At 45.0% G+C, this 13,862-nt stretch overlaps 1 protein-coding gene across 2 annotated transcripts in view; it reads left to right on the top strand.

The window, feature by feature from the left end:
- Positions 1-2,145: 2,145 nt before the first annotated feature.
- NELL1 (neural EGFL like 1) overlaps positions 2,146-13,862 on the top strand; it is a 1,211,404-nt gene continuing 1,199,687 nt past the window's right edge. The window contains exon 1 of one of the 2 annotated variants that reach the window (XM_082270280.1): positions 2,146-2,370. In XM_082270280.1, the coding sequence (XP_082126406.1) occupies positions 2,313-2,370 (58 nt within the window). In that variant the 5' untranslated portion in view covers positions 2,146-2,312. The remainder of the gene's footprint in view (positions 2,371-13,862) is intronic. The other variant, XM_082270281.1, reaches the window with a different exon arrangement.

The raw sequence follows: 13,862 nt of genomic DNA, 5'->3' as shown, positions 1-13,862 counted from the left end.
CAGTCGAACGAAAACGCCTTCTACAAGCTTTACCAGACACAGATAGACTGCTATATACTGCTGATGAGAAAAGATAATTAGCAGTTTATAATTACTAAAATAATTGCATTTCTATGTTCTGTGGGAGACCAGATATGGTGACTGCAGGATCCTGGAGGACCAGATATAGTGACTGGAGGATCCTGGGGAGACCAGATATAGTGACTGCAGGATCTTGGGGAGACCAGATATAGTGACTGGAGGATCCTGGAGGACCAGATATAGTGACTGGAGGATCCTGGAGGACCAGATATAGTGACTGGAGGATCCTGGGGAGACCAGATATAGTGACTGCAGGATCTTGGGGAGACCAGATATAGTGACTGCATGATCCTGGAGGACCAGGTATAGTGACTGCAGGATCCTGGGGAGACCAGATATAGTGACTGCATGATCCTGGAGGACCAGGTATAGTGACTGCAGGATCCTCGGGAGACCAGATATAGTGAATGCAGGCTCCTGGGGAGAGCAGATATAGTGAATGCAGAGTCCTGGGGATACCAGATATAGTGACTGCAGGCTCCTGGGGAGATCATACATAGTGACTGCAGGCTCCTGGGGAGAGCAGATATAGTGAATGCAGGCTCCTGGGGAGAGCAGATTTAGTGACTGCAGGCTCCTGGGGAGAGCAGATATAGTGAATGCAGGCTCCTGGGGAGATCAGATATAGTGACTGCAGGCTGCTGGGGAGATCAGATATAGTGACTGCAGGCTGCTGGGGAGACCAGATATAGTGAATGCAGGCTGCTGGGGAGACCAGATATAGTGAATGCAGGCTGCTGGGGAGACCAGATATAGTGAATGCAGGCACCTGAGTTTAGTAACACTAATTTTGGGAAGTTAGATTCAAAACAGGTCACATATTTACCTGCAAAGGATATACAGGTATATACGTTTAATTTGCCTTTAGTAACCTTTAGATGATCTGATGTCGGTAATGCATGCATTGGGGCTGATCTGAGATAAGAAATGCATGCATTGGGGCTGATCTGAGGTCTGTTTTCCATGCATTGGGGCTGATCTGAGATAAGAAACGCATGCATTGGGGCTGATCTGAGGTCTGTTTTCCATGCATTGGGGCTGATCTGGGATGCGAAGTGCATGCATTGTGGCTGATCTGAGGTCTGTTTGGCATGCATTGGGGCTGATGTGGGATGTTAAGTGCATGCATTTGCGCTGATCTGAGGTATGAAGTGCATGCATTGGGGCTCATCTGAGGTATGAAGTGCATGCATTGGGGCTGATCTGAGATATGAAGTGCATGCATTGGGGCTGATCTAAGGTATAAAGTGCATGCACTGGGGCTGATCTGAGGTATGAAGCGTATGCATTGGGGCTGATCTGAGATATGAAGTGTATGCATTGGGGCTGATCTGAGGTATGAAGTGCATGCATTGGGGCATATCTAAGGTGTAAGGTGCATGCACTGGGGCTGATCTAAGGTATAAGGTGCATGCACTGGGGCTGATCTAAGGTATGAAGTGTATGCATTGGGGCTGATCTGAGATATGAAGTGTATGCATTGGGGCTGATCTGAGGTATGAAGTGCACACAATGGGGATGAACATGTCTGTGCACGTTAATCAGTTTTTGCATGCATACTTGCACTGGTAATTACAAGTTAAACATACCCATTATTATATAAATGCCATTAGCAGTACATCTATGGGTGCAATCAATGAAAAACGACAATGCGATATTGTTTGCTGGCATGCTGGTGGTTTGTTGATTGTGAACATGCCACTTTGATGTGGGGAAGGTTGCTGCTGACCCCTATAGTGTATAAAGGATAATTAGTAAACCAGATACATTTCAACTTGAGTATTATGACTATTGGGTCCACCTCATATAAAGTCCAGCCAGGCAATCTTCTTCTCTTTTATAATTAGTAATCTCTCTCCTGTTTGGCACCCCCCCCCCCCCTCCATACCTTAGCTGAGGTTCTGGGGTGAGAGGGCAGTATCTCCCATCACAGGAGTTCTTCCATGCAATGCTACAACTTGCAGAATGGAAATGTGTGATCTGAGTGTCTGGGTGTGAAGAATTGATGGAGATCCTGTTCTGTGGCTCAGTGTGGGATGCAGGGAGGGGAAGACTGGATGCTGCCTCTGAGTCTCCCCCCTGTGCCTGCAATGGTTCGCTCCTAGCTCTCAGCCTCAGCATCTCAGGACAGAATCATTCTCACAGCAGCCTCGCACAGAGATCGGCAACTTTGCTGCCTCCAACAAACTGCATGAGGATTATTTGCTGCTCCAGCCTGGGGACATCAGGACATGACACCCATGGATGGGATTTTTGCTTTCTGGGCTTGTATGCTCACTGCTAAAGCAGGTAAGAATGGCAGGTCAGGCTGCACCCAGCTGGGTGTATGTAGAGGCTTGGTACTGGGCACAGGTGCATGCATGCTACATAGAGCTGACATGGTCATTGGGTGTCATTGTGCATATTGATGTTGGCTGAATAAAGAGGGTGACCACTAGAACAGGTGCACGGCACCCAGACTGGGCTTCTGTGATTCGCACAGCCTTGTATTTGGAGCTGTGGAGTCAATTTATTTGATGTTCACTGCAAGCATGATCCAGGACTCATGCATTTGGTAAAGCAGGGCTGGTGCTGTGCAGGGCATAGGCTGATGATGGGCAAGGTGGGTTTTTGCAAGGTAGAACTGGTTGCTTGCAGTGCACTGGAGGGTATAGATGCCTATTTGGTGCTGAATGCTTGCAGGGCACTGGGGACTTCCTCCTTGATATGGATTCTTCTTTGGTGCTGGATTATAGGCACTGGGGCTTACAAATTGCTGGGTGCTTGCAAGGCACTGGGGCTAGATGTCTACTTTGTGCTGGGTGCTTGCAGGGCATTGGAGTTATAGATGCCTACTTGGTGCTGGGTGCTTGCAGGGCATTGGAGCTTGCAAAATATATATGCCTACTTGGTGCTGAGTGCTTGCAGGGCATTAGAGCTTGCAAAATATAGATGCCTACTTGGTGATGGGTGCTTGCAGGGCATTGGAGCTTGCAAAATATAGATACCTACTTGGTGCTGGGTGCTTTTAGGGCATTAGAGCTTGCAAAATATAGATGCCTACTTGGTGCTGGGTGCTTTTAGGGCATTAGAGCTTGCAAAATATAGATGCCTACTTGGTGCTGGGTGCTTTTGGGGCATTGGAGCTTGCAAAAATATAGATGGCTACTTGGTGCTGGGTGCTTGCAGGGCACTGGAGCTAGAAAAATATAGATGCCTATTTAGTGTTGGGTGTGTGCAGGGCATTGGAGCTTGCAAAATATAGATGCCTTTTTGGTGCTGGGTGCTTGCAGGGCACTAGAGCTTGAAAAATATAGATGCCTACTTGATGCTGGGTGCTTGCAGGGCATTGGAGCTTACAAAATATAGATACCTACTTGGTGCTGGGTGCTTGCAGGGCGCAGGAGCTTACAAAATTAAGATGCCTACTTGGTGCTGGGTGCCTACAAGGCATTGGGGGCTTAGAAAATATAGATGCCTATTTGATGTTGGGTACTTGCAGGGCACTGTGCGCTTACAAGATGTACAATAGATGCCTATATGATGTTGGGTACTTGCAGGGCACTGGGGGCTTAGCAGATATAGATGCTTATTTGGTTCTGTGTGCTTGCTTTGGGCTACCAGCACTGGGCAGAAGGCAGTCAAGTCTTTGAAGTCCTTAGGAGTGGCATGTACCTGGTTGAGGGAGCTCAGTGGGGTACTAGTGGTATTATATATCGCACTATGTACATAATGCACATGAACTCAATCTGGTCTGTTAATTTTTTACTAGCTGATGGTGTAAAATGGTCTATGGTACTTGATTGGGTGTTTGGGCTTACAGAATTGATCATAATTCTGTCCAGTCCATGATGTCCTTAGAGGTGGCATTATATGTACCATGTTGAGGCAGCTTAGTGGGTACTAGTGGTGTCATATACCATCACAATGTATGCACATACAAACAGGGATTTCATCTAATCTGTTACATCCTTACTAGCAGAGGGTGCAAGGTGCTTTATGGTACATGAGTGGGTGCTGGGTGCTTGTGATTACAGCTTTGAACAGATGGTGGTGAAGTATTTGGTGTCCTTAGCGGTGGAATATATCTGAAAGAAGCCACATGGGTACTGGTGGCATCATATGCCAGCATAGGGCATGTGCAATCAGGGCTTACAGCTACATGATCACTATCTGAAGGTGTAAGGTACATGAGTACATACAGTACATGAGTGGCTGCTGGCTCCTTGCTCTTATGATATCAGCATTGAACAGACACTGGGGTCCTCCTTAGAGGTGGGGTGCATTCCAATGATATGCCAGCCCAGCATATGGCATGTGCAATCCAGAGTTTACATTTACATGATCACTATCTGAAGGTGTAATGTGTTGGTACAATGCATAAGTGTATGATGGGTGCTTGCTCTTATGCTATCAGCATTGAACAGACACTGGGGTCCTCCTTAGAGGTGGGGTGCATTCCAATGATATGCCAGCCCAGCATATGGCATGTGCAATCCAGAGTTTACATTTACATGATCACTATCTGAAGGTGTAATGTGTTGGTAAAATACATAAGTGGCTGTTGGGTGCTTGCTCTTATGCTATCAGCATTGAACAGACACTGGGGTCCTCCTTAGAGGTGGGCAATGATATGCCAGCCCAGCATATGGCATGTGCAATCAGAGTTTACATTTACACGATCACTATCTGAAGGTGTAATGTGTTGGTACAATGCATAAGTGGCTGTTGGGTTCTTGCCTTGTGCATTAAACAGACAGTGGTCGAGTCTATGGTGCCTTAGAGGTGGGATTCATTCGAATGGACCCACAGGAGTATGTGGCATCATATGCCAGCATTGGGTTATGTATATTGTGCAATATTTTACTCTGTCGATAGCTGAGTGTGTAGGAGGCTGGTACAGTCCATGGGTGGGTGCTGGGTGCTTGCCTTGGGCTAGCATGAAACAGGAGGCAGTCAAGTCTTTTGGTGTCAATAAAGGTGGCATGACAAAAGCTGAAGGAGGTCAATGGGTTTTTTGGTAGTACAGTATGCCAAAACAGATATGAATGGGCAAGCAAGCGCAGGGGCTCAATTTAGGCTTTTCCATTCTCCTAGCTGAGGTTGTAAAGTGCCAGTATGGTACATGAATGGGTGTTGGGTGCTTGCCATGGTATTGCATAGGAGGATTTGATGTGCAGCTGATGAGGTTGGTTCCTCAGACCTGAGCTGCACCCATGTCTACGTTTCACTGGCATGCTTATAGGAGTGCCAAGGCAGGGGTATGTAAATCATGCAATTACAGGAGAGGGGAGGATCATTTATGACTTTTTCTGACCATTTTCATCTACAATGCCCACCTTGATATTAAACCAAGCTTGTTTTTTTGCATTTGAAAAGTGACACCTTTGCAGTCTGAATCAGCAGATGCAGCTCCCCCCTCTGATTGCCCAGCTGTCCCTAATCTTCATTGTGATCTGATTGATGTCAGCTGCTTGTGTCATTTATTAAATCCAGAGAATGGCTGATGGATGGGTGGGGGAATTATCAGTGTCACCTGCTGGGTGCCATCACCACCCCCTGCCCCCTACATCTGAATGTTACAAAAATTGAAGAGCTGTTTCCCTTTTTTTAGGGACCTTGCCATGCAGAGTGACAGTCTACAAGCTGATAAAATGTTTCTTGATGGTCCAGACATAAGAGTGACAGGACCAAGGTTCCTCTGTGTGTCCTGCAAAGGGTCCTTGTTAGCATTTATAATAAGTGTGTGATCAGTGGGCTTGCAGATTATTGCCAGTATAAAGCTCCAGGTCCTCCCTGACAAGCTGGAGGATCAGGCAGTGGCAGTTATCTAGGTTAGCTGTTGGTGTCCTCATTGCACCATCACACCATCCTCTCTTCTCATCCCCATCGCGGAGGGTGGCAGCCTTGTAGATTATATAGAGATGTCATTTTTTTTTCTCTCGGTTTCATGTAGTGCTATTATAGAGAACATTACATCAAAGGAGCTTACAGTCTAACTAATGTCTATGCAGCAGCCAGATGCGCTATTATTATCCTAAATTTATTCGCTGTATAGAGCTCTGGGGTATTTGGTGTTTTTTCTTCTTCTTTTATTATTATTATTATTATTATTATTTTCTAACATAGAGTTGTTATTGGTATCAGTCTGTACACCAGAGGAGCTTACAATCTAATATTCCCAAGGTTGGGAATCTAATATTTATTTTAATATTTATTTTAATATTAGCATATATGTTTAACATTTATTTTAATATTGGCATATATATTTATTAATTTAATATTTATTTAAATAGCTCTGTACTGCTAATATAACATTTTTTTTTTTTTTTGCTGGAGGATAAGACAAAAATGCAACACATCCCCAATTTGTAAATATAAAATATCAATAGGGATCTATTGGGACTTTAAAGGTGCATAAGTGGTATAGGAATCCAACTGAAGGAGAAAAACTCAATTTAATATAAAATCCATAAATCTTTTATTGAAAAAATAAAAACTGTACAACTGAACTGATGTCAAGGTCTTCTTAGCTTTACAAATGCATGAATAAATTCCTGACATATACCATTCTCTACCATTTATCACTAAAAAACCTGTTCTTGAGCTCCAGTCAGTGACTTTGCCTATAGTCTGGGGTGATGTCATCAGTCTGCTGCAGGTAGAAGGGAGCATTACCTCAGTCTCCTCTCCTCTCCAGTGATCAGACTTAGTGGCGGCCTTTCCATTGGGGGCGCCGCCCCCCCTGTCCATGCCATGCCTATCCATCCCCCTAATCTAGATGCAGGGCACCAGACACATGGATTCCAATGGGGTTTATTTTTTAAGCTCGTGATTAGAGCCAGAGGCTCTAATAGGCTTCAAAAAAGTGGGGGCTCAGGGCACCAGTTGTGTGACAATAGCGAATTAATTTTCACTATTGTCACATGGATTCTCCTCCTGGCCAATCAAGAAGCCGGTCCTGAGACCCATTTCCAGATTGTCCGAAAGGAGAAGCCATGCCATTGGCTGAGGAGGAGGAGGGAGGAGACGCAGGAGACTGAGGGCGAAACCGCCACCGCTGCTGCTGCCTGCCCTCTACAAGTCCAGGGCAAGTGATCCGGTGATGCGGGGGGGGGGGGGGATAGTGTGCGGGCTGGTATGGCGGGGGGGTATAGCCCATGGCCCCCCTACCCATGGAGCACCAGCCGCCACTGATCAGACTGCAACATTGTAGCTTTGTAGCAAGCCACAAGACCAGGGCTGCTGATAGAAATCATGGGGCCCCATACAGCCTTCCTGGCAGAGCCCCCCCTTGTATATATCAAAACAACATTTTCACTAAAAATATACTAAAATCATTCTTAGAGGACACAAAGATAACAAAGAAGCTGTCTGAATCAGCCCTTTTTTTTTTTTTTTTTTTATAATTAAAAAACATGCTTAAATGTTTAAAAATGATTTTATTTTACATTTTTTTTTTTTACAATTTGTTATTTTTTTACAGGACAGGGAAGCCAGCCGCTTCCGCAGGGGGTATTTGGTGTTTTTTTTTTTTTCTTCTTTTTTTTCCTCTTCTTTTTTTTATTATTATTATTTTCTAACATAGATTTGTTATTGGTGTCAGTCTGCACACCAGGGCAGCTTGCAATCTAATATTCCCAAGGTTGGGAGGCTAATATTTATTTTAATATTAACATATATATTTATTAATTTATTTAATATGTATTTAAATAGCTCTGTACTGATGTTAAGAGTCTTCTTAGCTTTACAAATGCATGAATAAATTCCTGACATATACCATTCTCTACCATTTATCAATAAAAAACCTGTTATTGAGCTCCAGTCAGTGACTTTGCCTATAGGCTGGGATGATGTCATCAGTCTGCTGCAGGTAGAAGGGAGCATTACCTCAGTCTCCTCTCCTCTCCAGTGATCAGACTCCGTGGCGACCCGTCCATTGGGGGCGCAGGGGCCGCCCCCCCTATCCATGCCATGCCTATCCATCCCCCTAATCTACATGCAGGGCACCGGACGCATGGATTCCAATGGGTTTTTTTTTTTTTTTTGAAGATCGTGATTAGAGACAGAGGCTCTAATAGGCTTCAAAAAAGGGTGGGTTCAGGGCGCCAGTTGTGTGACAATAGCGAATTAATTTTTGCTATTGTCACATGGATTCTCCTCCTGGCCAATCAGGAAGCGGGTCCTGAGACCCATTTCCAGATTGACCGAAAGGAGAAGCCATGCCATTGGCCGAGGAGGAGGAGTTCACATTCATGCGATCCAAATGAAGTCTGAATTCAAAATTCGCACTGCGATCTGAGAACCGATCTGGGGGTGTCATTCAGGGCCAGGACAAGGGGTGGGCAGGAGGGAAGGCTGCCCTGGGCGCATTGGTTTATTGCAGGGATGGGAGCGCCTTGACCCTAACCTTAGGGGAAGGGGGGGGGGGTGCTGTTTGGCATCTTTGCCCTGGGTGTTGGATGACCTTGTCCCGGCACTGGTGTCATTACCTTGGATTGACACTCGCAGTGGTTCAAAGAGGGCAGTGTGAACTGCCTGCGATTCAGGAACCGGCACTTGATTCGCAGGGTTTACCACATCGCACCAGTGCAAACCAAGCATAAGCCTGGGTTCACACTATTGTGATGCAGGAACCGGTGCGATTACAGTGCGGAATATTGTTGTTGTTTTTTTTTTGTGGGAAAAAAAAGGACAACAATTTTATTTAGATATAGGAAAATCCCCCCATTTGGGGTATTTTCCTATATCTATTTATCGGGATGATGGCCACCCACACTGGGTATTGAGTGATAGGTCCTACCTAATCCAACAATTTTATTTAGGTACAGCATCGCGCCACCGCGCAATTGTCAGTTAGATAACGTAGTGCCTAATTGCAAAATATGGCCTGGTCATTAAGGGGGAAAATCTTTCCGGTCCAGAAGTGGTTAAAGTAAAACAATAACAATGAAAAATTCCTTTAACCACTTGCCGACCAGCTGCCGTCGATATACAGCGGCAGGTCGGCAGATTCCGTGAATCGCTGTACCTGTATGGTGGTTCGCGGGAGCGATCCTGGGGGCGCGTGCGCACTCTCATTCGCCAGGACATCCGCGATCGCTCCCCGTGAAGAGAGAACGGCAGTCTGCTGTTGTAAACACAGCCGACCATTGTTCTCTCAGGAATCAATACAGAGCTCTTGTTATCCTCCTATTTAGAAGAAGAGGAGAATAAGGGGGGGATATGATCACCATGTATAAATACATAAGGGGGGATATGATCTCCATGTATAAATACATAAGGGGGGGATATGATCACCAGGTATAAATACATAAGGGGGGATATGATCTCCATGTATAAATACATAAGGGGGGATATGATCTCCATGTATAAATACATAAGGGGGATATGATCTCCATGTATAAATACATAAGGGGGGGATATGATCACCATGTATAAATACATAAGGGGGGGATATGATCACCATGTATAAATACATAAGGGGCGGATATGATCACCATGTATAAATACATAGGGGGGGGATATGATCAGCATTTATAAATACATAAGGAGGGATATGATCTCCATGTATAATACATAAGGGGGGATATGATCACCATGTATAAATACATAAGGGGGATATGATCTCCATGTATAATACATAAGGGGGGATATGATCACCATGTATAAATACATAAGGGGGGATATGATCTCGATATATAAATACATAAGGGGGGATATGATCACCATGTATAAATATATAAGGGGGATATGATCACCATGTATAAATACATAAGGGGGGGATATGATCTCCATGTATAAATACATAAGGGGGATATGATCACCATGTATAAATACATAAGGGGGGATATGATCACCATGTATAAATACATAAGGGGGGGATATGATCTCCATGTATAAATATATAAGGGGGCTATGATCACCATGTATAAATACATAAGGAGGGATATGATCACCATGTATAAATACATAAGGAGGGATATGATCTCCATGTATAATACATAAGGGGGGATATCATCACCATGTATAAATACATAAGGGGGGATATGATCACCATGTATAATACATAAGGGGGGATATCATCACCATGTATAAATACATAAGGGGGGGGGATATGATCTCCATGTATAAATATATAAGGGGGATATGATCTCCATTTATAATACATAAGGGGGGATATGATCTCCATGTATAAATACATAAGGGGTCCATATAGTGAACTTGGTGTTGAGTTATTCCACTTTAAGGTCATCACAGAGGACAGGGGGCACTCCTTATGTCTGAAGGAAAAGAGATGTTGTCTCCAAATACAGAAAGGTTTCTTCACAGTAAGAGCTGTGAAAATGTGGAATAGACTCCCTCCAGAGGTGGTTCTGGCCAGCTCACAAGATTACTTTAAAAAAAAGTCCTGGTTTTCCTAGGTGTACATAATATAACTGGGTACTAATATTTATAGGTAAAGTTGATCCAGGGAATATCTGATTGCCTCTCGGGGGATCAGGAAGGAATTTTTCCCCTGCTGTAGAAAATTGGATCATGCTTTGCTGGGGTTTTTCACCTTCCTCTGGATCAACCACGGGTACAGGATTGTGTATATGAGATTGTATGGTTGTGCTTTTTTTAATTTTTTTTTTATTGGTTGAACTAGATGGACTTGTGTCTTTTTTTCAGCCTGACTAACTTTGTAACTGTGTAATGTGCCTTCCATAGCTATAGGTATGTTTTTAATGTATATTGAGCTATTGCCATCCGTGTAGCACACATGTGCGGCGTCAAAGAGGGTGGGCTTTAATGCCCACGCGCAACACATATGCGCCTATGGATGGCCGAGGTTTCTGTGCCAAAACCACGCTCACCGTGTGCCCCCAGCAAAACTGCCAAGCTGTCATAGACAAATCCAGGTCTCTAGTCATGTTCGGGAGCTGGCGGGATGGGTTTCCGATCAGGTGACCACTGTGGCAGCCAATCACAGTGCTCACATGATACGGCAGTCCATACCATCCCCTAAGCTGAAATATCCATTTAAAGGGATGCCAGAGCCAGGCAGGAAGGGGTTAACCACTTTCCCACCGGAGGATTTTGCTGTCTTAGGTCCAGGCCACTTTTTGTGATTCGACACTGTGTGATTTTAACTGACAATTGCGCGGTCATGCAACGCCGTACCCAAACAAAATGTACGTCCTTTTTTTCCTACAAACAGAGCTTTCTTTTGGTGGTATTTGATCACCTGTGCGATTTTTTACTTTTTGCGCTATAAACAAAAAAAGAGCTACAATTTTGAAAAAGTAACAATATTTTTCACATTTTTTTTATATGAAATTCCCCCCAAAAAAATGAAAAATCAAAATTTTTTATCATTTTAGGCCAATTTGTTTTCTGCTACATATGTTTGGTAAAAAAAAAATCACAATAAGCGTATTTTGATTGGTTTGCGCAAAAGTTATTGCGTTTACTAACTAAGGGAAAGATTTCTGTCATTTTTGGTGTTTTTTTTTTTAACGAGTAATGGCGGCGATCTGCGATATTTTTTGCGGGACTGCGACATTGCGGCGGACAGATCGGACCCTTGACTGACACTTTTGGGGGTACCAGTGACATTACTACAGTAATCAGTGCTATAAATATGCACTGTTACTGTAAAAATGACACTGGCAGTGAAGGGGTTAACTTTTTTTGAGAGGGAGGGGTTATGTGTGTCCCTAGGGGCGTGATTCTAACTGTGATTGGCTGTGGCTTGAGGTGTAGGAACAGTGATCAACGGTCCTACATAGTAGAACCGTATAATCACTATTCCTACACAGGGGAGAATGACAGGCGGCTTGTTTACATCAGCCGCCTGCCTTTCTCCCTCTGCACCGACGAACACCGAGTGACCGGCGGACATCGGGCCCGCTGGTCACACGCGCACGGGGGGGGTCCATGACCACGCGGGAGCGTGCCTCCGGGTGCGCGTGCTTGCTCCCTAGACCCTCACAGGCTAGCGACGTACTACTACATCGCTCTGCCTGTGAGGGGCTGACCGCCGCAGTAAATTGTCGTGCGGCGGTCGGCAAACGGTTAAAGGGATGTCAGAGCCAGGCAGGAAGGGGTTAATATTGCATCAACATTTCGTGAAACTGTTAAAAGAGAACTTGGCCTTTTTTTTTTTTTCATAAATCATACTTACCGCTGGCTCTAAGAATGAGAACCGAGCGAGCAAAGACCGCTGATTGCTCGGTTCTCCCCCATGCTCACTGGAGCGCTGGGCTGTGGAGGGGGTGGGATCAGCCGGCTCAAGCTCTCAGCAGCTCGCTAAGAGGCTGAGCCACGTGCCGGTCCAGGCTTGTGGGCAGATCCCGACTTTGTCTGCTGAAAACGGGTCACAGGAAGCAGAAGGAACTGTACTCCTGTGATCCATAGGAGAAGTACAGCCAAACGAGATTTCCCTGTACTTCTCCTTTAAGGGACTGCAATGGCTGTCCACTCTCTGAAAATGCTAATTGACTGGTGTAGTTTTTATGCCTTCTGAGCTACAGAGATAGTACAAGGTCCAAAAAGTCAAAGAAAAGCCTTATGAAGGCCACTTTCACACTGGGGAGTTTTTGAAGTTCTTTTGCATTAAAAAAAAAAAAAAAAAAGCCCAAAAAAGCTCAAGAAAAATGCTTCCATTTGGGAAGTAAGGGAGTGTTGCAGGAAGAAGGAGAGAGCCAGGCAACTAGCGTTTTCAGAAGAGCTCAATGTTTCAAGACAAACTCGATTTAGGTCAACTTTTAATGGAAGTTAATTCATCTGGGAATGTTAGTTGGGTGGAAAACTGAGCATCTGGATCAGTGACCTCCAAACTGTGGCCCAGGGGCCGGATACGGCTGTTTGTTTGATTTCATCTGGTCCTTGAGGCAATTATTTCTCCCACTGATACCAATGATGGGGCACTATTCCTCCAACTGATACCAATGATGGGGCACTATTCCTCCCACTGACACCAATGATGGGGCACTATTCCTCCAACTGATACCAATGATGGGGCACTATTCTTTGCACTGAAACCAATGATGAGGCACTATTCCTCCCACTGACACCAATGATGGGGCACTATACCTCCCACTGACACCAATGATAGGGCACTATTCCTTCCACTGACACCAATGATTGGGCACTATTCTTTGCACTGAAACCAATGATGAGGCACTATTCCTTCCACTGACACCAATGATGGGGCACTATTCCTCCCACTGACACCAATGATGGGGCACTATTCCTCCCACTGACACCAATGATGGGGCACTATTACTCCCACTGATACCAATGATGAGGCACTATTCCTTCCATTGACATCAATGATGGGGCACTATTCTTTGCACTGAAACCAATGATGAGGCACTATACCTCCCACTGACACCAATGATGGGGCACTATTCTTTGCACTGAAACCAATGATGAGGCACTATACCTCCCACTGACACCAATGATGGGGCACTATTACTCCCACTGATACCAATGAAGGGGCACTATTCCTTCCACTGACACCAATGATGGGGCACTATTCCTCCCACTGACACCAATGATGGGGCACTATTACTCCCACTGACACCAATGATGGGACACTATTACTCCCACTGACACCAATGATGGGGCACTATTACTCCCACTGATACCAATGATGGGGCACTATTCCTCCCACTGACACCAATGATGGGGCACTATTCCTCCCACTGACACCAATGATGGGGCACTATTCCTCCCACTGACACCAATGATGGGTCATTATCCAGCCAAGCACAGTAAGGGCATTCAACCTTCTTATATACTGGGTCCTAGAA

This window comes from Pelophylax lessonae (genome assembly GCF_965119305.1).
Source record: "Pelophylax lessonae genome assembly, chromosome: 10".
Classification (NCBI taxonomy): Eukaryota; Metazoa; Chordata; class Amphibia; order Anura; family Ranidae; genus Pelophylax; species Pelophylax lessonae.
This window is presented reverse-complemented; position numbering and strand designations above follow the sequence as displayed.